Here is a 24,626-nt window from a genome sequence, read left to right as displayed (position 1 = left end):
TAAGTTGTGTACAAAGTTTAAAACTAAGACACTAGTTTGGTGGTTTGGTTACTAATAAGTTAACACGCTCTATGCTGTTACCCAGAATTGCGTTTGGTAAAATTAAAATACGGATTTGCAGTTTGAGTTAATAATCTATACAGTATCTCCAGCCTTGTTTCTTTATTTTTTATTTTCGTTGTTTGTGGGATTTTAAATTCCATTTTTTTATTTATATCGTTTGCAGGCTTTTTTTATTCTTCTCAACTGTGGGTAAAATATTACTTGATACGGTAACTAACTTTATACATTAATGATTATAAGCATATATAATAGCTAGCTGATACAGTTCATGATGATTTACTATAGCTATTGATTATTTGATCACATTAGTTCGAGATGTAAAATGTTAAGCTGCAGCTAAAGATTGTCACTGATATTTGTTTCAGAATATAGTAAATATTATTAATTTATTTAACTGTCTTATCTATATATAATGCATAGCAATGGACAAATATATGCCTAGACACATAAACCCCCGTTCCGTCGTGGCCAGGTGGAATAAGGCATTCGACTCATAATCCGAGAGTCGAGGGTTCGAATCGCGGTCGCACCAAACATGCTTACTCTTTCAGCCGTGGGTGCGTTATAATGTGACGGCCAATCGCACTATTCGTTGGTAAAAGAGTAGCCCAAGTGTTGGCGGTCAGTGGTGATGACTAGCTGCTTTTCTTCTAGCCTTACATTGCAAAATTAGGGACAACTAGCGCTGACAGCTTTGCGCGAAATTCAAAATCAAAGAAACAAACAAACACAACCCCAACTAAACTGTATAAAATTTAACCAGTAAAAAAGTAGCCTTTTCAAATCAAACACATACGTCTATAACTTCGCTTTAAATAAATATTCGTCTCTTTTAAAGTAAGTATTCGACTCGTATTGTCCCCCAATGGTATAGTTGTATGTCTGCAAACTCGCACCGCTAAAACCAAGTTTTGATACCCGTGGTAGGCAGATCACAGATAGCCCATTGTGTAACTTTGTGGCTAATTCTAAACAAAATAAGCATATCTGTAATAAAATATAATACTATGGTTATAGATTTTTTTCGCTTCAAAATATATCTGTTTTTCCCTAAAGACATTGATTGCAAAGTATACAAAGCATTGCGTATGCACTTCATCTTGTTATCTAACGTTCATCTCTTGTTGGCTGGCATTTCCTATTATACATCTTTGTAAAAAGGCTAACTTGAAATGATAGCATCGTTTACACTAGAATTATAACGTTTTTTAACTTGTGTTAAATACAGAAGAAACGCATCAATTTTTCAATACTGTGGTGACCTTTGTATGACCTTATTCAGTATCTACAGAAAATTTGGTTACACTATGCCAAGCCGTTTTTTGTTGTAGGCTGGTAAGTTAATAGTACATATAATAATTACAAATGGGCCGTTTAGATCGGACTTTCTTTTCTTTGTAGGTTTTAACATGCATGTTTGTTTGTTGTTGTTCTTTTTGTTTTTCTGGTGTGTGCATATTTATATGTGCAGCCTTAACGATCAATAGTAAAAGTTTTAAAGTGTTGTTTGGACTGAATCAGGACTGGATTAAGTTGTGTTTTGCCCGAACTTTCTATTAGTTTTCTGTAGATCCTTGTGATCTCTATTATGAATCTTTATCGAGGTTCGTGATGGTAAGCGTATAAAGTTAAAAGTATGAAATCTGAGTTGATCTTGGTAAAATTATTTTGAACCTAAAATCCAGATTTTGATAACAAGTAAATAAATAAAGTGCTTATCAACCTCCATGTGTAGTTGTGGATTAATAATAATAAACAATTTAATTCAAACACTTTAAATTTATATTCCATCAAATGCTGTCTAAGCCTCAAACTCACAAATTAAATTGTTTATTATTATTAATCCACATTAATACATTAATACTCGTAATGTAAGACCAATTATTCTCCTAGTTATTATAATCTTCCATAGTTTTCTACAAAGCTAACGCTGTAGCTTTTCTCAGACCAATTTAGTTTTCCGAAAATTTAACTCTGAATTATTATTATTATAGGACTACATTGACAAGAAGTAGCTGGCAAGTTTTAGGCTTTTGAAGAAATCCAAACCCCAAATTATATGAATTTGGACTATTTCTCGTAGACCCTTAAAACCATGCTAAGCTCTGTCTATGTTAACTATACAATGTATACGATCTAAGCATATTTTACAAAATTATTCATCTCATTTCCAAACTAACCCGAGAACCATATATATATAAAACATTATTAGAATTATTAATCGAGTATTAAAAAATTCCAGGAAGAAGAGATTTCTCCTGTTTTTTCATTCGGTAAATTTCACAGCCAAGATGTACCAGTCAGAATATTTTGTTAGGAATAACTTTTAAAAAATGTCAGTAAGTGTACAGCGAGCAGATCGTTTCTTTTGTATTTATGCTATTGTATTACAGGAGCACATGTATATACATATTAAAATGTACACCAGACGCATGAGTGTGTGAGATAAAAAGCAAGATACTTTGTTTTTGTTTTTCTAAAATTTAAATTATATTTATTTCAGAAATTTTCAAGTTTCCTCAATAACTAACTTGTACCCTCCCCTTACAAGAATTGTATAAATACTGAACTTGGAGCACCAATTTGCTGAAACGCTGTGATGAACTTCGCTGAAGAAAAATCTAAATATGGAAATCTGATGTACGTCACGTGATGCATGCAAGCTTCTTGTTGATGGAATAACAAAAGTTTTTGGTCACGTTAAACAAAAAGAATAAAAATGTATAATATTTCAAACATAAATAAACAACTAAAACTCATAAAATAATTGAGATCATATCTGTCAATCGATTTGCAGAAGGACCGACACTTCTCTGTTTTTAATTTATTGAACCGAGGTGCACAATTCTAGTTTGTGCGTGTGTGTTTTTAGTTCACGATGAATTCCAAAACCTTCTTGTGCGTTTTCTTCAGATGCGTATTATACACAATGAGCATATGAAAGAAAAATGGGGAGGGACAATTTGTATGAAAGGAAATGATTGATATGTTAGGTAATGAAAGGGAAATTGAACAACTGGAGGCTTGACAACAAAGGAAGAAAAGATATGTAAATAACACGATTAATAAATGAAGAATGAACGAGCAAAGAAAATATGAATTGAAAACAATGCTGAGAGAGAGAGTAAACGCTGTAAATGAAAACTAATGGAATAAAAGTTACGAACATAACATTTTTTATATACAATACTTGGCAAAATATATGATATTTCATAAACGTTGACGTATCTGTATTCGCATGCTTTCTACGTACGATTTAAGAAAAAAAGCAAAACCTTTTGAAGACGATTTGCGAAATTCTAGACCAGTAAGTTAAACCAATGTAAGAATGAACAGAAGTTAAAGAATTAAAATCCTTATTGAATACAATAATGAAAATAAAAAAATTACAAATGAAACCGTATTAGTTAACATATCTGAAGACGGCTGATATGGGTATTAAAACTTTCATTAAAATAAAGTAGAGAACAACGTTCCAACCTTCTTAGGTCATCTTCAGGTTGACAAAAAAAAACACACATGAAGATGACCTAAGAAGGTTGAAACGTTGTTCTCTATTTTAATAAAAGTTTTAATACTCATACCAGCCATTTTCAGATACATCTTTAAGTGGGTTTCTGGTCATCACAAGTATTAGATAATCATTTTAACCGTCTATATGAATATTTAGTACCTTCTATGTGAATTTTTGGTACTCCTAAAGGTTATATTATGCTATATATTTGTGTATATGTAACTGTGCCTTCTATGTGTAGTTGGAAAACAAAGTAGCTTTTTGGTAAGTCATTTTTGTATTATTACTATTTGTAATCATGAAAATTAGAATCCACAGCGTGAGTAAGTAAACTTTATTAGCTGGTGGGGATTCAGCCAACGAAACATATGATATGGTTTCCACTAAAATTTAAAATTATAATAATGTGCTCATCTTTACAATAATTCGTGTCTGTAATGTGTATTGTTTTTCGTATACCTTGTAAAAATTGTTAATTTCATTATTATTTTTTACTGATTTCATGATTACTTCTTGGCCTGACATGGTGAGAGCTTTCAACTCCCAATCTTAGGGTTGCGGGTTCGAAAACCTCTCCCACCAAACATGTTTGCCGTTTTACTTGTGGGGCGTTATAATGTTACGACCAGTCACACTGTTCTTGGGTAGAAGAATAGACGAAGAGTTGGCGGTAGTTGGTGATGACTAGCTGCTTCCAGTGCTAAATTAGGGACGGTTAGAGCAGATAGCCCTCGTGCAGCTTTGCGCGACATTGAAAACAAATCAAACACGTAAAACTACGTTTATAAAATATCGGTAAATTACTGATAATTTTATTGTAAAGTCTGACAGCAATGACGACGTATATGTGATAATGGTGACTGTCTGAAGAGTGAAAGCTAAAAATAATATTAACTGTGTATATAGTCATGTGACTGTATAATATTAACTGTGTATATAGTCATGTGACTGTATAATATTAACTGTGTACATAGTCATGTGACTGTATAATATTAACTGTGTACATAGTCATGTGACTGTATAATATTAACTGTGTATCTAGTCATGTGACTGTATAATATTAACTGTGTATATAATCATGTGACTGTATAATATTAACTGTGTATATAGTCATGTGACTGTATAATATTAACTGTGTATATAGTCATGCGACTGTTTAGTATCGTATGTTAAAATGTTGTTGAAGCTTCCTATTTTGTCACGTCTGTTTATGCGATTTATCACGATTGTACATCTTGGCAACAGCCATGCATTGTTGTTTCCACTGCAAAAAGCTTTAGCGTAAGACTGTTATGTCTAAAGCAAATCCATCCTCCTTGCCTGCTTTCCATAACCCACCTAGTATAGGAAGACTGGTTTTTCACAGCCTATTTCAACACGAAAGTCCACAGACTTCGCGTATTGCAATTTGATTTGTATGTTTTCATATGTAGTAGTTGAAATAGCGTGAATACATATTTCATTTTTAAGCTTCTTTAGGTACACGACAGTTGAAAAACATATCATGAAAGCAACTTATATACGCCTCACTTGTGTTTCTTTTCCAAATGAAGATCGTTTTTATTACGTTATTTTCTGTTGCACAAGGCTCGTGTATGTCATTTGCCATTGAGCTTTCTATTCGTGGATTTTCATATTACATGAAGTCGCATTTTATTTGCTACGGCTGAGGAACGGTCTTGTTGCTGGTGTCTTTATAGAAAGTCCCGTTTTCCATAGCTTATACACATCCGTTTTCCAAAGCCAATTATTACAAGTAATATTCCCGTCCTGAAAGTTTTAACCTCTGTTCAGATTGAGTACTTTTTGACCTGAGTTTATGAATATTATGCATCGGAAAGGGATTTTACTTGTGTTTTTATAAAGCGATAATTTTCGATGGTATCACACTACATAGGAAAATCCAAATAATGTCAAGATGTAGTTCTAATACATTCTGTTCCACCGCGATGTGCTGACTTGTATTTTAAATCGTTTTACATAATTTGCCCAATCTTTTGTAAATACTGTATGATCAAATATTTATTAACTTTTTTTATTAAAGAGTGCAAGACCACGACGTATTTTATCACAGCCCGAATTCGCCGTCTCGTATATTAGCCTAGTCAATTTTTTTTTTTCACTATGTCGGTTTAATTCGTGTCTCGACATGCTGTAGATGCTAGATCAGGAAATAAGATTTATAGGCTTTGGCGACTCGGCAACTTCATTATCATCTAGTTACTTCTGCCAATGAACTCTTACAGCGTACTTCGAAGATTCGAGGGTGTTATCATAGATATTATTGTTAAAATAACTTTGCAATTTGTTCATAACTTAGTTAATTTGTTGTTGTGTTTTTAATATTACGGCTATATCATTATGCAGATGATCATTAATCTGATTACTTTCAACGTGATAGAGAAATTATTGTTAGGCCTACTTTCGGTTAGGTATAGCTACAAACAGTGTCACAGACATTCTTTGATAGATTGTTTAGGCAGAGTATTCATGATGAAATACAAGTGTAGAGGACAACGTTTCGAAAGTCTTTCGCCTTTCGTGAAAGTTTCATCAGTGTCAAAAACTTTATGAAGATTGGTGGTTTTGTCTTCTATTATAGTTTTCTTTGTAGGTCATTCCGTTGAGGAAAATTGAATAATAATTAAAAAGCATCTTTTCTTTAATTAGTTTTCTCGTTCATTAGTTTTTTCCACGCCATCATTATTTGTCAGTTTCGTATTTTATACTGGTCTTTACAGCATTTCGTATCATGTTACATTTTCACTTGTTGAATTTGTTGTTTTTTTCTTTTAGTTGTTAGCACTAACGACATTAATTTTCTTAACTTTAACTCTATAATTTTATTGTTCATTTAATCACTTTAACTGCTATCATTTGCCACCTCTCTCAGCTGTTACATTTAACCTTTGTATACTGCCATTAGTCACGCATTTAATTCACATCTCTAACCATCTCTTTTGAACGCTACTTTCAACCATAATTATAGTTACCATAAGCCATGTTTTTCAGTTGTTATATTTAATCACCGCCTTACTTGCTCCCTCTGTGGTTCTTCCGTAAGTAATACACTGAATTTGAAACTCTTCATTTTTAAATACAGTTTTGAGTTTTTCACACAACTTTCTTAAGTAATACTTTTACTGGATGCAACTCTTTCTCTCCCTATTTGGCACACACATCTTTTGTGAAAACTTTTTTTATTGTTCAAAGTGCTCATAGAAGTAGTTGATGTCCAAGAAACTAAAACTACAAAAACTTTTTGTTTAATTTTTGTTCATTGAGTCTGCAACGCTTCAACTTGATCTCTTTCTATAATTAGCAAATTATATTTTAACTTCTCCTTACCACACCTCCACAGACAGAGGCAGGCCCGGCATGGCCAGGTGAGTTAAGGCGTTCGACTCGTAATCTGAGGGTCGCGGGTTCGAATCCCGGTCGCACCAAACATGCTCGCCGGGGCGTTATAACGTTACGGTCAATCCCACTATTCTTTGGTAAAAGAGTAACCCAAGAGTTGACGGTGGGTGGTGATGACTAGTCTTACACTGCTAAATTAGGAACGGCTAGCGCAGATAGCCCTCGTGTAGCTTTGCGCGAAATTCAAAACAAACAGACACAGATGCTTCTGCACCAATACTCCCTTCTGTCATGGTTTCCTGTACTTATTTTTTCTCATTTTTGTTCTTCAGCTCTTGCACTGTTTTCTAGACAGGTGTCTCTAAATTCGAACTGCCTATCTTATCACGTGTATCGATTTTCGAGGAACTGAATATTTAAGAGCATTTTTCTGCAACCTACCAAAAAAAACAAACAAACTTGTACACACTTAAGTATTACACTTTATATTTATTTTTTATGAAATACATTGGAGCTGTTTTAAGGTGAAATTGCTTATGTGATAGCCCAGGAAGTTAAGAACTGAAAGTATGCTCGTTTAGTAATGATTTGTTCTTAACAAAAAGTATGTTCTACTCGTATATTATCTAACGCTAGACGGGTTTTACATTTAATAAAAAAAGACATACGTTATACACATTTCTACCTGTGTGTCGTTGAAATCTAGAACTTACAGTGAAAAAATCTAAAAACTGCAAATTGAGGATTTCAGGCACTGTGTCAAAGTCTTCGTTTTTCTGCCGTATCGTTTTTATGTCTTCAGAAAATTAAAACTGAAGCTACACAAGTAAAAGTGTTAAATTAGTAATAGTGAATTCAAGAAAGCTTGCGTAAATAATTATGCACGAACGAAGGTGAATAACACAAGCTTTTTTAAGCGTGCGATTTCTTTAACGTTACGATCCAGAAAATTTAGAAGCTGTAGTGTATATACAGAATTCGTATTCATTCTAGTATAATTTAAAAGTAGACACCCCTCAAGCTGAAATACGTATCTAATTGAATTTTCTCACATGCACGTGCGATATTTTTAGTGACAGTAGAAAGTTGGATGCCAGGTGTTTAAGGCACTCGACTTGTAATCCGAGGGTCGCGGGTTCGAATCCCCGTCGCAACAAACATCCTCTCCCTTTTAGCCGTGGGGGCGTTATAAGTGTCGGTCAATCCCAATATTCGTTAGTAAAAGAGTAGCCCAAGAGTTGGCGGTGAATGGTGATGACTGGCTGCCTTCCCTCTTACTTGCCCCCCCCCCCCAGTGGCTCAGCGGCATGTCTGTGGACTCACAGCGCTAGAAACCAAGTTTCGATACCCGTGATGGGCAGAGCACAGATGGCCCATTGTGTAGCTCTGTTCTTAATTCAAAACAACAACAACAATAGTCTTACATTCCTTAATTAGGGACGGCTAGCACAGGTAGCCCTGTTGTAGCTTTGCGCGAAATTCAAAACAAACAAACAAACGTTAAAATTATTTACAAGAGGGAATCCTCAGTAGACGCGGCACTTGGAATTATTTCATGCAGAATTATTGTAAATTAACGTATGAGACTTTTTCCTTTTTTATTAGCTATATTTTAATACGCTTGCAATACCAAGCGCAGGGTTCGCCTATACCTATTTCGATTTTATTACTCATCAGTGTTTACCAGCTTTCCTTTAACTTGATAGGCAGGATAAGAGTAAATTAATACATGAGATCGTGGGCAAATACATCAATCGAAATTATTTGACATCCTGAATCCAAAACTGTAATTAAATTTCAAATCGGTCTATAGATGAGGGATCAATGAGATAAAAGTTTGTACTATAAAAAGAAAAAAAAAAAGAGAGAGAGAAGCGGAACCATTCTATGAGCCACTTTGCCGCGGCTGAAAAAACAAATTTTATTGAAAATATGTAATTCAAATCTGTTATGTGTTTACTTTTTTTTGGGGGGGAAACTCACAATTTCTTAAAATAATATTTATTTTAATAAAGTCATAAACACCGAGATCGTAACACACGCTCAAAGCATACAAGGACAAAAAGGCTTAATTACACTTAACGATCGAGGCGACAGACACCAGAATTATAGGTGTTTTTTGGTTAGCTGTGTTTGACTGGGAGTCAGAATATAATACTGATGCATACTAGTGACATTTAAAAGTTACGTGTCTTTACTGTGACAATTAATGAGATCGTTGTTATTGATAATGTGTGTAATACAAAGATAAATTTGTAAAAGTATTTTGAGTCTGGCGAAACGTATTCGTCGTTGAATAAGTGTTTTTAAAAACAGATCATCACTTTGTATTATTCAACGTTTCCACATATTGTGGAGGATTTAATTGAATCCAGTGGCATCTGTAACATGTGAAGTAAAGCATATGGTTATATCACGATAAAATAAGCAGTTGTATGCTTTACATTTGTGCAGAAAAGTGCTGTCTGTTTTCGCACCTATTTCACTATTTGTATATTTTTACAGTAAGTCGAAGATCAGTTGATAAAGTTAAGAACTGTAACTGACGGTTTTTTTCTAATATCGCACCGCACTATAGTCAGACAAAGTATTTGTTTCTGTTGAATGGTTATTGATTTGTCTACAGAAATTCATTATATGATGTGTGTGTGGGGGTGGACGTGTATCACATGAGGCCTTGAATAAGCCTAGCATATGTTACGTTTACTTGCTTATTGATTCACCATGTAAACCCCCATCATACGAGGGGCAGCGGACTGTTAAGCCTAACACGTTGTATGTTTGTTTACACAGATTTAGTCATACAAATTGCAGCTTGTTTAGTAGCTCTTTGGAGTTATCTAAATGGCACTGAATTTCTTCTAGGGCTTACAGCAAGTGGGTGATGTCAGCTTGCACGTTTGCCATGCACTGAAACCTCCGTTCTCTGTTTGCGTTTAGGCAGTAGAATTTTGGTTAAAGTTTAAATTTTTGTACACAACTTTTGTAGATATAGAGTGCAACTTCGAAATAATATTTGAAATCGTAATTTTAATTGTGCTTACTGTAACTATGAAAGTAATGCCAACATGTAACATGATTTCGATTTAAATCGATTCGCCTTAATTATTTGCTAATAATTATGCGAAAATTTTAAACCTAATTTTCACATGTTGATGTACAGGGTGGCCCGTAAGTCCCTACCCATCCATATATCTTATGTATCCAGTGTATCTGTGTGCTGTCCCTCATTCTCGCTGCATAATATTATGCGACGCCATGTTCTGTGAGACATTTTTAAGTGTAAATGAGCTTACATCGGCCATATTTCTTTGAAAAAAAAGAAACAAATTTATAATACATGCGTAATTGAATATAACAATAATATATGGATGGATAGGGACTTACAGGCCACCCTGTACAATCCATCTATATATCGATCTTCAGACTTCTGTATGTATTACAGGTTTACGTGTGTGCAGGTTTCTAACTACTATCTGAACCAATTTATTTCTTGTTAATTCGCCTCCAATGGCACAGCGGCATATCTTCGGACTTACAACGATAAAACCGGATTTCGATATTAGTGGTGAGCAGAGCACAGATAGCCTATTGTGTAGCTTTGTGCTTAACTACAAACATAATCTTGTTAATTCGCGACATTGTAATGCTGGTTTACATATTGGAATAATTAACACAAGAAGTACAGATTTTATTTTATCCTTATGGGATCTGACTTCCTTTTGTTTACATAGAAATATTGATATTTTTGAACAGGTTTTATACACATCAGTTTTTATTTGTTATCTGTAACGCTTAATTATTGTTGAAAAGGTTTTTGTTGTTGTTTCGGCTATAACAGTGAAAACGTCTGAACAACCACGTTTTTTTGAAACTACATGTTATGTTCCTAAGTGCTTGAGAAAGATTACGTAAATTTTAATGTTTGAACGGGCCAGACATTATCTAGTGGTTAACGTACCAGGCTACGGAATGGAAAGTCCAATGTTCGACACAGCAATGTGCTAGTGAATAAGCTCTGCGCGTCAGCTGTGGGTGCGTCAGAAGAGTAGCCATAAAAAAAAGTGTGACAGTAAATCCTCCTATTTTATTAAACGTTTCTGTGTAGGCGACGGGCTCTACTAATTCCTGCCCTGCCTCTAGGTAGTAGTTCGAGTTGAAAATACCAAATGAAAAAGTATTTGAACTATGTTTTTAACTGAACAGTAATCACTCGTTTCTTTTAAAGGTTTTAGGTTTAGCATCTATTCCCTAATACTGTACATACATGCATATAGACCTATGATATGCATATATCATACAGACCTAGAGTTCTTACATATTTTTAACAAATGATTCCACAAAGATTTATCTTATTAGTTCAATTCGTCATGAGATAAAAGCACTTTACTACCTCTGGCTACTGAAGTCACGTGCTATAAGCAAGACAGAATGAATATTCATATCAAAGAACGTCTATTAGTTGTGTGTTTCGGTAGGAATACCTTCTTTTTTCTGTGTACCACAAGCAGTTAAAAGTAATAAGAGAAATAGCCTATTTTAAACTTTGATTTTCATTGCATTAAACGTATATTTAGTATATTTTTATACTTATGTAGTTGTTTTCAGATTAAAATCTTGTGTTGTCCATGTATGTAATTTTATAAGACTTCTCGAAGACTCAGTGGTAAGTCTGAAGGGTCATTACACTTAAAAAGTCATACTTTGGTGCCCTCTGTGGGCAGTTTGTAATTTTGTGCTTAATAAGAATAAAAAAAAATTCAAATTAACAGAAAAGATTGAAATTTTTGAAACTTCTAAAGTGTCTTAGGAAACGATGTGTAAATCGAACTCGGAAAACCAGTAATTTTAGACTGACTTCAGAGACCATTGTTTTATTGTTCAAAATGTACAAACGATTATTCTGTGAAGCGTAAGTTTCAGGAATTCTATCTCTTAATATACCATAGTTTTAAAAGGCGTTCCTGGCTCTCTGCCATACGTTTTGGTTTAGTAGGAAAATAAATATTCGTTTAGACACAAACTTGTAAAATTTGTTATATAATTTTAGTGAAATATTGTTGTGAAAGAAAGTTCTTTGGCGAACCTCTACTGTGTTGGAACAAACCTGCCGTTGCTATGACTGACAGTTCTCAGAAATGAAATTGTAAAACGAAATTATAAATCAATTCAAATGCGTTTGTCTTGAACGGGAGCTCAATACCAAAGAAAAATGGTTTTCGATTGCAGCTTTCAGGAAACATATCTAGAACTTATGTAACATTAAATTTGTGTCTCTATATCTGTGTGATTTATAAAAGTATGTATTTGAAGATTTTTGTGCTCTTCAAACCAGTGGCATTTTAATTCAGTTACTGTGATTTTAATCGCTGTTGACTACAGCATTTGTTATTGTTTTATGTGAGAACACGTTAAATACTGATCTATTCAAAAAGAGAGTGTGACATAGTAGCTGAACAATCGCGTTTCTCTGTTCATTTCATATTCATTTTAGTTAGTTTGTTTGTTTTTGAATTTCGCACAAAGCTACTCGAGGGCTATCTGTGCCAGCCATCCCTAATTTAGCAGTGTAAGACTAGAGGGAAGGAAGCTAGTCATCACCACCCACCGCCAACTCTTGGGCTACTCTTTTACCAACGAATAGTGGGATTGACCGTCACATTATAACGCCCCCACGGCTAAAAGGGGCGAGCATGTTTGGCGCGACGGGGATGCGAACCCGCGACCCTCAGCTTACGAGTCGCACGCCTTAACACGCTTGGCCATGCCATATTCATTTTAGTAATTTTCTTGTTGTTATATATATAATCATTAACAATAATAAAAAAGGAAGGGTGATATAATTTGCATACCATATCCCTTATCCCTTATATGTTACACAGTGTGACATCATTCGATAAAGTAAATTATTGGAGGTTTATTACCATTTTGCCTTCTATCTTATCTGTATCATAAACAAATGAAAGCCGTTTCCTGCCTTGTATAATATGCTTTATTTATAACTAACTTGTAATAAATATGAATACATATAATACGCCAAACAATATTTCTTTACCACAGGGTGTTCGGAAAGTCTCTGTGCACTTATATAATTAGTAACAGACATGTTTCAATATAGAATACACGAGGTAAGTATGAATGACAATTATAAACAATGTTGAAAGTGACCCCCTGTTGGCATCAATACAGATTTGGATCCTTCTTATTTTGTTTTTAAACACCGCTATCAGTTGCTGGCTTGAAATAGACTGAATAGACATATGATTACAAAACTGCACAGTGACTTTCCGAACACACTGTATTATTTTTTTTAATTATAATTCTACGTGTTTTTTGCTTAAAAGTTGCATCATCACGTTACTACAAGAATGTTGATACTTGTAAGAATATCTGATTTACGACTAGGTATTAATTTTACAGAACTAACACGTTATTAAAAAAGAACGTTACAATAATAACTGTATCTTGGTTGAAATGCTCAACCTGTATTATATGAATTTAGAGAATCACACAACTGTCAGTTGTATTAGTTCATAGTATATTTCACATTCTATCTTTCATTTGGTAACAGATACCAACTGATCTCAATTTTCATAACAATAAGTAATCTTAGTAGTTTCTAAACAAATTATTTTCTACTTAAATATGAGAATTTTTGTTGATTTATTCCGAATAAATTTTATAAAGTATTATACTGCGTGGGAAAATTGAAAAGATTATACATGGGATTTTTATCGTAAATGTAGCGATTCTGCAGTGTCAAACATCGCAAATTTAATAACGAATTAATTTGTTTAGATTGATAAGACGTGGTTCAGTGTTGCTTGATAATTATTTTACTCAGAGTGATTTCATAAGAATCTGACAACAAGGAACATTTGAAGTATAGCCTTGCTTTTGCCATCTTCAAATTTCTTTGTCATCAGAGTGATTGGATAACAGAATAGTAGCTATTTGTCTGAGCTCTGAGGTTTTCTTTTATCTAAAAAAACGGATTTTTGCGGAAGAGAGTGTGTCTCACTATCGATTCCGTTTGATAAGAATCCCTTAGCTAAATGCTTTCATCCATATCCAATCTGTCGAAACCGTTGTAACTTGGTACAACGGTTATCAAATGACTCTTTGTTACAGTTAATAGTGGCTTTTGTGTATAAGAATCAATCTTAGTGCTGTGGATCTACAATATCATACACGATAACGTAAACCACTCATCTCAGTTAAGTCTGGCTTGTGGGTTTTGTTCTAATGAATGACCCAAGAACAAAACGTTTCTCATATTTCGTGTAACAACTTTGATTATGTACGAGCAGAAACACTGTAATCGAATATAAACATGGAGTTTCTAAATACACCAACAGTTACTTCTTTGAATTGAACAATTAATATCACGGTCTAGTTAGTTCCTCCTAGTTACAATTCCATTAGTCTTTTCTTATATTCTACTTCATATTTCCTCTTACATAAAAGTTCATGTGTATCAGTTGGCTGTTTCCATGGTGATAAACTTACATGTTTCAGATATGCTATTTATGGCAGACTGTCATTTATAGTGTGTTTTATTATTATTGCAGGCTATCCAAGGGGCTCAAGACTCCAAACAAATAGTACCTGTTAATGAAGCTTCTTCGAAGTAAGTTCGTCGTAGTTTAACATTATAGTCATGCGTAAGGCTCAGTTGTAAGTATAGAATAACATGACAGTGACTTGTGAATGGTCTTCATGCTTTGAGTAAGTTCATCATGGTTTAATATTATAGTCACGCCTTAAGGCTTAAGTGTAAGTATGAAGTGAGATAACAGTAACTTTCCAGTGGTTCCCTTATTATGAATAGAAGGTCTAAGAGGATTTATAAAACTACGTGTAAAAATTTATTTTCCTTTCTTAAGCAATCAGAGATGCAAACAGATTGGAGTTAAAGTACAGAAATACATCTTTTGTAGGTATTATGCTTGGCCAGCATCTTTATTCTATATTTTCTTAACCTGTCATTATCATAAATGGGAAAACGTTTCCTAGTACTTTTAAGAATATGTTATTATATTTTTCAATAGTTTTTATTTTGTGTGTGTTATTTCAACACGGTGTGAAAATATGGAAAGATTCAATCTTCTGAACTAAATATAAGAGATCGATTTATACATTACTCGGAAAAAAAGATAAATTTAAAGAAATATGTTATTACCTTAGTTTATGCCAAGATTTTACACATTCAAGGAATATATTCGTCTTTTTAAAATATTGTTTAATAAATGATTACTTGTTCACAAATTCAACATTGAACAGTTGTTTTTCTAACCACAAGCTTTCAAGTTGTTTTAAGAGCTCGTCATCCTTCTGGAGGAGTTAAACTGATAACAAAAGGAATAATTTATAATGATTTCAGATCGTAGTACTGACGTGTGTAAGTTAGTCGGATACGATACAATATTTGAACAATTGAACTATAACGGTGTCAGATGTAAAAAATAAAAAGAGAGAATGACTGAGATTAATAGATCTTAAAAATTGTAAGCGAAAAAATTACAATATTTCTTTCAAACATACAAATTTTATAAATTAAATATGGGAAATATTAATGTAAAGCATGGTTCGTTGTGTATTTGTAGAACGTTTATAAGAAGTAACCAAAACAAAATAAACGCTGCAGTAAAAAGTACACAAACAAGTAAAGTGATACTAGTTTGATAGATTCGTTTGCATCAAGTGATACTAGTTTGATAGATTCGTTTGTGTCAAGTGATACTAGTTTGGTAGATTCGTTTGTGTCAAGTGATACTAGTTTGGTAGATTCGTTTGTGTGCATTTTATTGCACCGTTTATATTGCTTTAAATACTTATAGAAATTCTACAAATAACCAATGATCCGGCCCCCGCATGGCCAGGTGGTTAAGGCACTCGACTCGTAATCTGTGGGTCGTGGGTTCGAATCCCCGTCGCAACAAACATGCTCTCCCTTTCAGCTGTGGGGCGTTATAATATGATGGCCAATCCCACTATTCGTTGGTAAGAGAGTAGCTCAAGAGTTGGCGATGGGCGGTGATAACTAGCTAGCTGCCTTCCCCTAATGTTACGCTGCAAAATTAGGGACGGCTAGTGCAAATAGCCCTCGTGTAGCTCTGCGCGAAATTCAAAACAAACCAAACTAGCCAGTAATCGATACTTTCAGTTAATATTTTATCATCTTTTTTCCAATTCATCTATTCGATAACCATATCCACTTTTACAACTACTAAAACCACAATCACACAAATTTATCAAATTTAATCGCTACTTTGGTCTGCAGAAAACTGTATAAAAGTAGGGGTTAAAGTTTATAAATCTGTATTTGTGGTTTTAATTCTCGATTTATGTGGAAGGATTTTTTAATGCTCTTTCTTAATTTTTGTGTTATAAAATGTATACTTTACCTTTAGAAACCGTCGCGTGTCTGTCGATCAATATGTCGCGCTATCCGTTGGGTTGAAAAGTTATTCGCGTAAGTGCATACGTTCACATTTATATTATTTCTTTATATAAGTGGATTTTTATGGAAATACCAAAAGCTAATACCCACAGACTAGTCAAGAAAGCCGAAAAAATCTTGTTGTTATAGTCCGAACCGTGTAGACGCTGCCCCGCTAACGTAATTTGGCAAGTAGGTAGTTGGCGAAATAGTTGCTGTTTTATAATTTTTTAAATTATTATACCAGAAATGTTAGCGAATTTTTATTGTATTATTAATGTGTGTATATACATATATGCGCATAATATATCGTAACTAGTACTTTGAATGGTCGATGTTTTAGTTTAGGGATTCGATAGGGTTCCTTGTCAGCGAGTGGAATATTTGGAATCTTCCTCAGTCCCTACTATTATGCATTGTCCTACCGAACATTAAATGTTATTCATACAAAATGTGCTGAAGATATTTTGTCCTAAAATATTTCTTGTATAATGTGAGATCACTGTGAAGCACTTTAGTCAAGGTTTGGCTTATTAGTAGGAAGCTAGTTGAAGATTAAATTCATTAATAGTAGCCACAAAACATTGACTCTAAACTTTCCAATTGTTATTAGAATGTTCGATTTTCTCTCTAAACTGTTTTCACACTTTTTCCTAGATATATATTCGTAGTTTTGACATAGTCGAGGCAATTAAGAAACCATAACCATTGACAGTTATTCTGAACAGGCCTTTTGTTAGCGATCATTCCTTGTCAAGTAGTTAGATATCTTTTCTCGATATTGCTTTTATGTGTCTTGATTAAAAATAAAATATACGTTATATTTTATAGTCTATGTTAATATGTTCTTGATTATTCATAACCTAAGTCCACACGAGTAAAATTAATCTTGATTGAGATGATGAGGAAGGCTTTTAGGTTTTCTGTAAGTCTTCATATGTTCATTAAATCTCATTCGCAAGGTGAGATTAGTTGTTGAACATTGATTATTTAGGTGTTTTAAAAGCTCATCTGTTTTGTTTTTGTACCGTCAGATGGGAGAATAATCGTCTTTACGCTACTATTTAAGAGGTTTATGGATAACAGAAGAAATTGCTGGTTTTCTAACTCTTACATAAAATAAAGTTCGATATCGTTGAAACCGAACCTTATTCCAGATGATAATTAAACGAACATTAAAAAAGAAATTGTATAAAAAGAACCAGAATTTGGGAGAAAATCCCGTTAAATTTTATTTCATTAAGGAATGAATACGTGCGTGTAAAAATGATTTGGAAACATGGGGAAAGTTCACTACTGTTTTGAGTTTTGTTTGAAGTGCAACTACTACTTAACCTTATATCGACTTTGAAAGTTCAATATATTTTACCCTATGGTAATCAGTAGAGTCGAGAACGGCCAAGTGGTTGGTGTGCTTGATTGTGGACTTTGTGATTCACAGTTTGCGTCCCGTTATTCCAAAATAAACTTAGGTTACTGGTGTGTTATAATGTGATGGCCAAATTCCACTACCAGCTGTTAAAAGAGTAGTTTAAAGATTGACATTGAATAGTGTTGACTAGCTGCTTTCCCTCTAGCCTATTACTTCAACATTTGGAACGACTGGAGTTCAAATTTCAACGAAGTGGTTAAAATAAATAGTTTTGTCTTTAAATAAACACTTCATGTACAAGTTTCTCAAGCATTTTGTGGAAGCTATAGATGAAAGGTATTTTATAACATATACCTTGCTTAAAAAAATGAAAAGACATTTTGTTTAAGTATCAAGTAGCAATATCAGTGATATGTTTATATTTAGAAAAATAGTTATTACTATAAAAACAACTTGCGACATGACCAAAGAGCAGTTTTGTTTTGTTTTATAAAATAAATTCTGAATCTATCGGCGCAAGTGTTCTTGCATTTTTGAACTCGTGGTTACCATAGATAGATACAATTTAATACTAGTGAAAGGTTGATTATATGTTATTAAAGCTGTCTACCGTTTCAGCTTCTGGTTTCTTCGCTGTTCAGGGACAGTATGTAAAATGAAAGGTACTAGATCCCATTCAGTAGTAGAACTCTCAAAAAAAAAAAAAAGATTGTTTATATATTCAACTTTGTACTTTCTTACAACTCATCTCAACTACTAGTTTAAATTTCCTTTTCGTTTTCATAAAATTCTGTAATGTCGATCCAATTCGGCTGAACGGAGTTGTAGTATCTCGGATATGCACTTCAAAAGTTGCTTTTAATCATAAGGGATTTCTCAAGTAACGTGCTCAAATACGTTTTATCACAAAATTTTTTGTTTTTTTCATACAGTTTTGTTAAATAATTACCCAACAAAAATTTTACTGATAAATATGTATAAGGTGATAATCCCTTTTACCCCTTCCCTCCCAAAGAAAAATTCACAAAGTGTTTGTAATTCCATTTCCTTGTTCAAAATTCAATAAAAATGATTGAACATGGGCGAATTGAATAATACATGCATGTGTGGTTGAATGATTAGATGTCTGTGATTTATCTTGATTCGATGGACACTCCTAATTCGGTCACGTGATAGTCTAGTTTGTAGAAATTACGTTATCTATCTTTATGTACAAGCTTTTCGTGACTTACTGACTAACTAAAAAGATAGTTTCATTCCCCGGGAATAGACGTGTGAAAATTCTAGTTTTTTTTCAAACAATTTTTTTATAATCGCTAAGATTATATAAAACTTTTCAAGTCTATTTTTATTCTTTGGCAAGTTATTAACTTTGAGTTCAATCTGTGTGTGGGTTTCAAGCTTTATCACTTCTACAATAATTTTTTTCTTATGTTTGTCTATTAAGACCTGTCTTGTACTATTCTTTTTGCTATAGTTTAAATTATTAAAGCACCATACCTCTTAGTATAAAAAAACAAACACTGATTACTTATAATACTTTGGTCTGTGTATGAACTACAATTAGAAAAATAGTTATAGCCACTTAGGGGTTCATGTCGCATGTATATATATATTCTTTAACTTTGACTCAGTCTCTTGTTGGCTTGATTGGCTATCTAGCTGGTCAGTGGACGCAGATTGAACAATCTGATAGACCATTAATGTAGAATTTTGTTATTGGTACTGTGTAACTCCCAAGATGCAGCCAGAAAAAAAAAAAATTTCTAAATCTATACTTTTTGACAGATAACTGGTGCAAGATAGTTTTATACTTGTCTATAAGTTTCTATATGTTTATGTACAGTAAGAAGTATACTGCTTTTGTATAAAGCAATATAGACCCACACACACAAACTAATATGCGAAATGTGTATCTCGGGGCGGCTGGTATGGGTATTAACACTTTTACTAATAGAGCAGAGAACAACGTTTCGAAATAAAAGTGTTAATACCTACACCAGCCGTCCTAAGATACATTTTTTACTTCAAGTGGGTTTCTCGTCATCACATAATATGTGAACTGTTTTTATTTCCTCGTCATAGACAAGGACAAATAACGTCGAATAAACTGCTTCAACTTAAAAAAAGTTTTTGATCTGATATGTGACAAAGAAATAACTTCTTCTTTTTTTTTTTTTACTGGTGGAAAGTAAAAGGTTTACTTCTGGAAGTGTGATATTTGAACATTTGCATGAATCAGGATCGAATACCGATAGTTGTGTACTTCAAGCAAGATCTCTGTTAACTAATCTAAATGGTAATTAAGTTAACCTATCAAAAGATAAAGCACTTACTGGAAGACCAGATTCGAACCAGAGAAGTGGAAACTGTTGTCAGATCGTTCAAGTTGTTAAAAAGTGCATTACTTGCAGCACCTCGGGGTTAACTCTCAGTTGATAGTGTTTTTTTGGTGAGCTAAAAATGTAACATTTAATTCCTAGTCATCATAAATGTTAAAATAACCATTTGTGTTCCACTACGCTAAAAATACAAGGGACTAGAATCACCTTGTTTTATGAACTGAAGAAAATACTTTAATAATTACTATCACAAGGAAATGATCTCTTGCTTGTTGTTTTTTTCTGAATCATTTTTATTTTCTGTTAAAATACTTTTATTTGAGAGTTTCACAGTTAATTAATTTGTATCGCTCTGAAGCCTGGGATGGCCAGGCGGTTAAGACGTTCGAATCGCAATCTGAGGGTCACGGGTTCGAATCCCCGTTGCAGCAAACATCTTCGTCCTTTCAGCCGTAGGGGCGTTATAATGTAACGATCAGTTCCACTATTCATTGGTAAAAGAGCAGCCCAAGAGTTGGCGGTGGATGGTGATGATTAACTGCCTTCCCTCTAGTCTTACATTGCTAAATTAGGGATGGCTAGCGCAGATAGCCCTCGAGTAGCTTTGTGCGAAATTCCAAAAAAAAAAAAGTCCGAGTTACCTGCTTTTCACTACAATTTGTACTTTGTAAAAAATAAAACAAGAATAAAAAACGTTGTTTAGTTATATATATTGCAGTGTATAAAATTTTCTCTGAAATATTGCTGTCCAGTGTTAAGGAAGACCCCTGGAGACAGTCTCGCAGACCTTCACTAGAACCACTGCATTATATGAGTGACACTCAATCTCTTTGATTTATTAAAATTGAGTCTTGTGCTGTTAGGAATAATAACAATATGAAGATATAAAGATTTTTAATGCATTTAGTTAGATAGGCCTATATCTGGTCGAAGGTTTGATGTATCTGATAACGGTAATCAATATAAAAGAAATGTTTAATAACTTGCCATCTATAGAAACAGTGCAAATATCATTTCAAAAGCCATAAGCAGAATTTCGATAAATGTAATTTTTAAGCGATAAAACCGTCGTACGTGACCACACGGGATTTGTGATGTGATAACAGCGCCATCTTAGTCTTGTTTTACACATGAAATTACTTATAATGTCTAATTTTAATCTCGACGTTTCTTCTTAACAGTTAACACCAGTGTAGCACTTTAGCACCAGTACAACTTGATGTTCATTGTGTAAGAAACCAAAGTATTCGATTAAAAGCAGTGCACGATACAATTTTGTGAAAGTCAACAATCTATTTATATTTAACGAGTTGAACAAGGCCCCTTGGAAATGAAATATTGGTATACAGTGTTATTAAAGAGAAGTCATTATGTTACAATCAGACGTTTTTTAATATTAGTTCAAAGAAGGGAGAGTCTGTTTGTGTGCTTCTATTAAAATAAAAACAAAAAACACCAAAGGAAACGCATCGTATATTTACAAGACTAAAGGCTATTCTTCAAGTTGTAATACGTATCTTTGTGAGAATACGTTAAGTCCAATCTGTGTTATACTAAATGCTTCAAAACTCGTGTTGGTTTCTTTTGTTGCAGTCGTTAAGGGGCGCATTAAGTGGACTTCTCTGTTGTGTACAGTCGTTAAGGGGCGCATTAAGTGGACTTCTCTGTTGTGTAATTTCATATTCGGACGCTATAGTGCTGTCATGTGAGGTACAAAATAAAAATTAATTTCTTATTGTAACTTTACGCTTGAACTAGGTATTCTGTTTTATTGTCACGTGATTCTTTTATATGCATTTAGTAATGAAAATCGACTTATCTTCGGTTGGTGGTTTAGCGCATTATTGGATTTCATCATCAATATTGCTATTGCGTGTGATGTAGTACGTATTGATTAGTCTACTGACTGTAGTGTCAATGTGTGTCCCTGGTGCCGAAATCCTTTTATTTTTTTCCTGGTAATGTTATTGCAGTGTTGCAGTTTTTTGTAATATAGTTTTAAACTTATTAAAACGGGCCTTGTTTATCATATATATATCATAGTAAAATCCTCTGTTGTGACGTTTTGTTCATTCACATTTTAGTATCACTCAAAAAACAACATGCGTGACACTTACAGCTCTCAGTTACGTTATTTATTCACATCATTATACGTACACGCAGTGCACACTTTACAGGCATCCTGTATTTAAAACTTGTTTCGGATAAATGCTGGGGCTTCTTCGATGTTTACAGCTTTGAATAATAGGGAAGGAAACCTCTGGTAGAAATGAAACCATGATTGATACGTTTTTTTATTTTATTTTCTTTTGTGTTTGTCGGGGCTAAACAGTAATTAATATACATATACAGAAGCAATGAACGTCGAGAAGACCCTGCTAAATAATTTGGCATGCGATTTATACGGTGTGCTTTTGTTTTGAATTTCGCGAAAAGCTACTCGCGAGCTATCTGCACTAGCCGTCACTAATTTAGCAGTGTAAGACTAGAAAAAGGCACCTAGTCATCACCACCCACTGCCAACTCTTGGGCTACTCTTTTACCAAAGAATAGTGGGATTAACCGTCGCATTATAACGCCCACACGGCTGAAAGGGCGAGAATGTTTGGCGCGACCGGGATTCGAACCCTCGACTCTCAGATTAAGAGTCGAACGCCTTAAACCCACCTGGCCATGCCGGACTACCACACGGTGTGCAGTGTAACCAATAGAAAACTCACAGACTTCCCTGTGTGTTATTTGCGATAGATTCTACGTAATATAACACACATACAACTAGATATTGTGTCTTAGACTTGTATAGCAAAACATAGGGAACATGCTAAAACAAAACTTCTTTTTTATAGTTGTAATTACATACGTAAAAATAATCTAATAGTTCAACATCTCGTACCGTATTACTACAAAAGTTGATGTTCACAAGAGATTTAAGTTCATTCTCTGGATTTATTTACAGTAAAATGTTTAAAGATTGTACGTTAAACTTGAAACCATCCCTGAACGATATCAACCGAAGCAATCGTTAATCCTTCATGCTTTTTTAGTCTTACGTTGAATATTTCTGTTTCATTAACCCTCAAATTACTAATTTGTTACATACCGTTTACTGACAGTTGAGTTCACGTAGTGCAGGGTAATTTTACTCTTTCAACTGTTACGACACTCGTTGTAAAGAATGAAAAATTTTTCATTGAAAAACATTGAAAATTCGACCCGTAATTAGTTGGATTAATTATAACGTTGACAACAAAGCGTTCACTTTTTTCGTGACGCGTGTATTTTTAAAGATATTAGCCAATTAAATCGTAAACCTGCAAGTAATGTGGTGAATAAATAGTTTTAAGAAAAGTGTTTAACAATATGGACGTCAGGAATAGACCTGGATGAAATATTTCAATATTAAATATTGCATTATTTTGATAATCATTACCACTCGTATAATTAAAAAAGGTCATTAGAGAAATTTCGAAACAGAATAATTTTGACAACGACTAAGACTAAATTTTCCATAACACGATGTGCAATGTAAGCAAAACTTTACATTAACCGACTAACTGTTTCCACTGTAAGAAACTAAAAATATGGCGCTGCTCTAACGTCAATGAAAGGCTCAGATTTGTAGAACGTGCGTAAGCTTACGCGCTGAAACAGTGAAACATGTATTCTAATTTCATACCACATTACGTCTGAAGATATCGTAAACAGCGACAGTACTCAACTGAGGAAACAATGCATTCTAATCATTAAGGGTAGAAACGTAAGAAAAGTGTATTTAATTAACTCTACTGATTGCCAGGTTAATGTATATTTTTACTCTATGTGCATAATGGGGTTAAAAGTTAATATTTATTAGACAGTGTTATCAGTAAGCACTCGAATAACATCAATGAGGAAGTGCAACTTGTGGATTCGTTATGTTTTGCTATGGATAAAGCAAACATACAAAATACAGGTGAATTTGATTTCATCGTCAGTGTAATTTGTCTCACATTTTATGGCTGAGTTTTCTTCAGTGAAATCTTTCTTTTCACTCCAGATATACAATTTCTAACGCATCTCTTCATTTCTTCCTCCACACTCGATCACAGATGGTTATTTTTTTATGTGTATCTGTGTTTACACGAATGTGAGGTTGCTGACACCCATCTCATGTATTGTTCATCCTTCCTTACGACGGGTTATAAGAAGCAATGTATTATATATCTTTCTCTCTTTGTTACTGTTATTTATGAACATTTATTTCGGGAAACTAACTTACGACCACTTGGGTAATCAACATTTGGTATCCTGTCTTATTTTATTACGTGAAACGTGTTGGCTGCAAGATTTTATTTATTATTAATGTATGTTATTCTGTTTATTTGCCCTTTCCCCAAGTGATAAGTGCTTCATGTACGCAAGTATTATATGCGTCTTGTACGATGTTTATTTTGGTGTTTTTAAAATTGTATGTACTTTTGTTTTCGAAGATAAAAAAAATAACCCTAAAATTATTTGTTTGTTTGTTTTTGAATTTCGCGCATAGCTACACGA

At 33.7% G+C, this 24,626-nt stretch overlaps 1 protein-coding gene across 2 annotated transcripts in view; it reads left to right on the top strand.

The window, feature by feature from the left end:
* The window catches only part of LOC143230868 (uncharacterized), a 149,650-nt gene that overhangs the window by 53,527 nt on the left and 71,497 nt on the right, over window positions 1-24,626 (top strand). For both annotated transcript variants that reach the window (XM_076465148.1, XM_076465147.1), the window contains exon 3: window positions 14,509-14,567. In XM_076465148.1, coding sequence (XP_076321263.1) covers window positions 14,509-14,567 — 59 coding nt within the window. The remainder of the gene's footprint in view (window positions 1-14,508; window positions 14,568-24,626) is intronic.

The sequence above is a fragment of the Tachypleus tridentatus genome, chromosome 10 (assembly GCF_004210375.1).
Source record: "Tachypleus tridentatus isolate NWPU-2018 chromosome 10, ASM421037v1, whole genome shotgun sequence".
Classification (NCBI taxonomy): Eukaryota; Metazoa; Arthropoda; class Merostomata; order Xiphosura; family Limulidae; genus Tachypleus; species Tachypleus tridentatus.
This window is presented reverse-complemented; position numbering and strand designations above follow the sequence as displayed.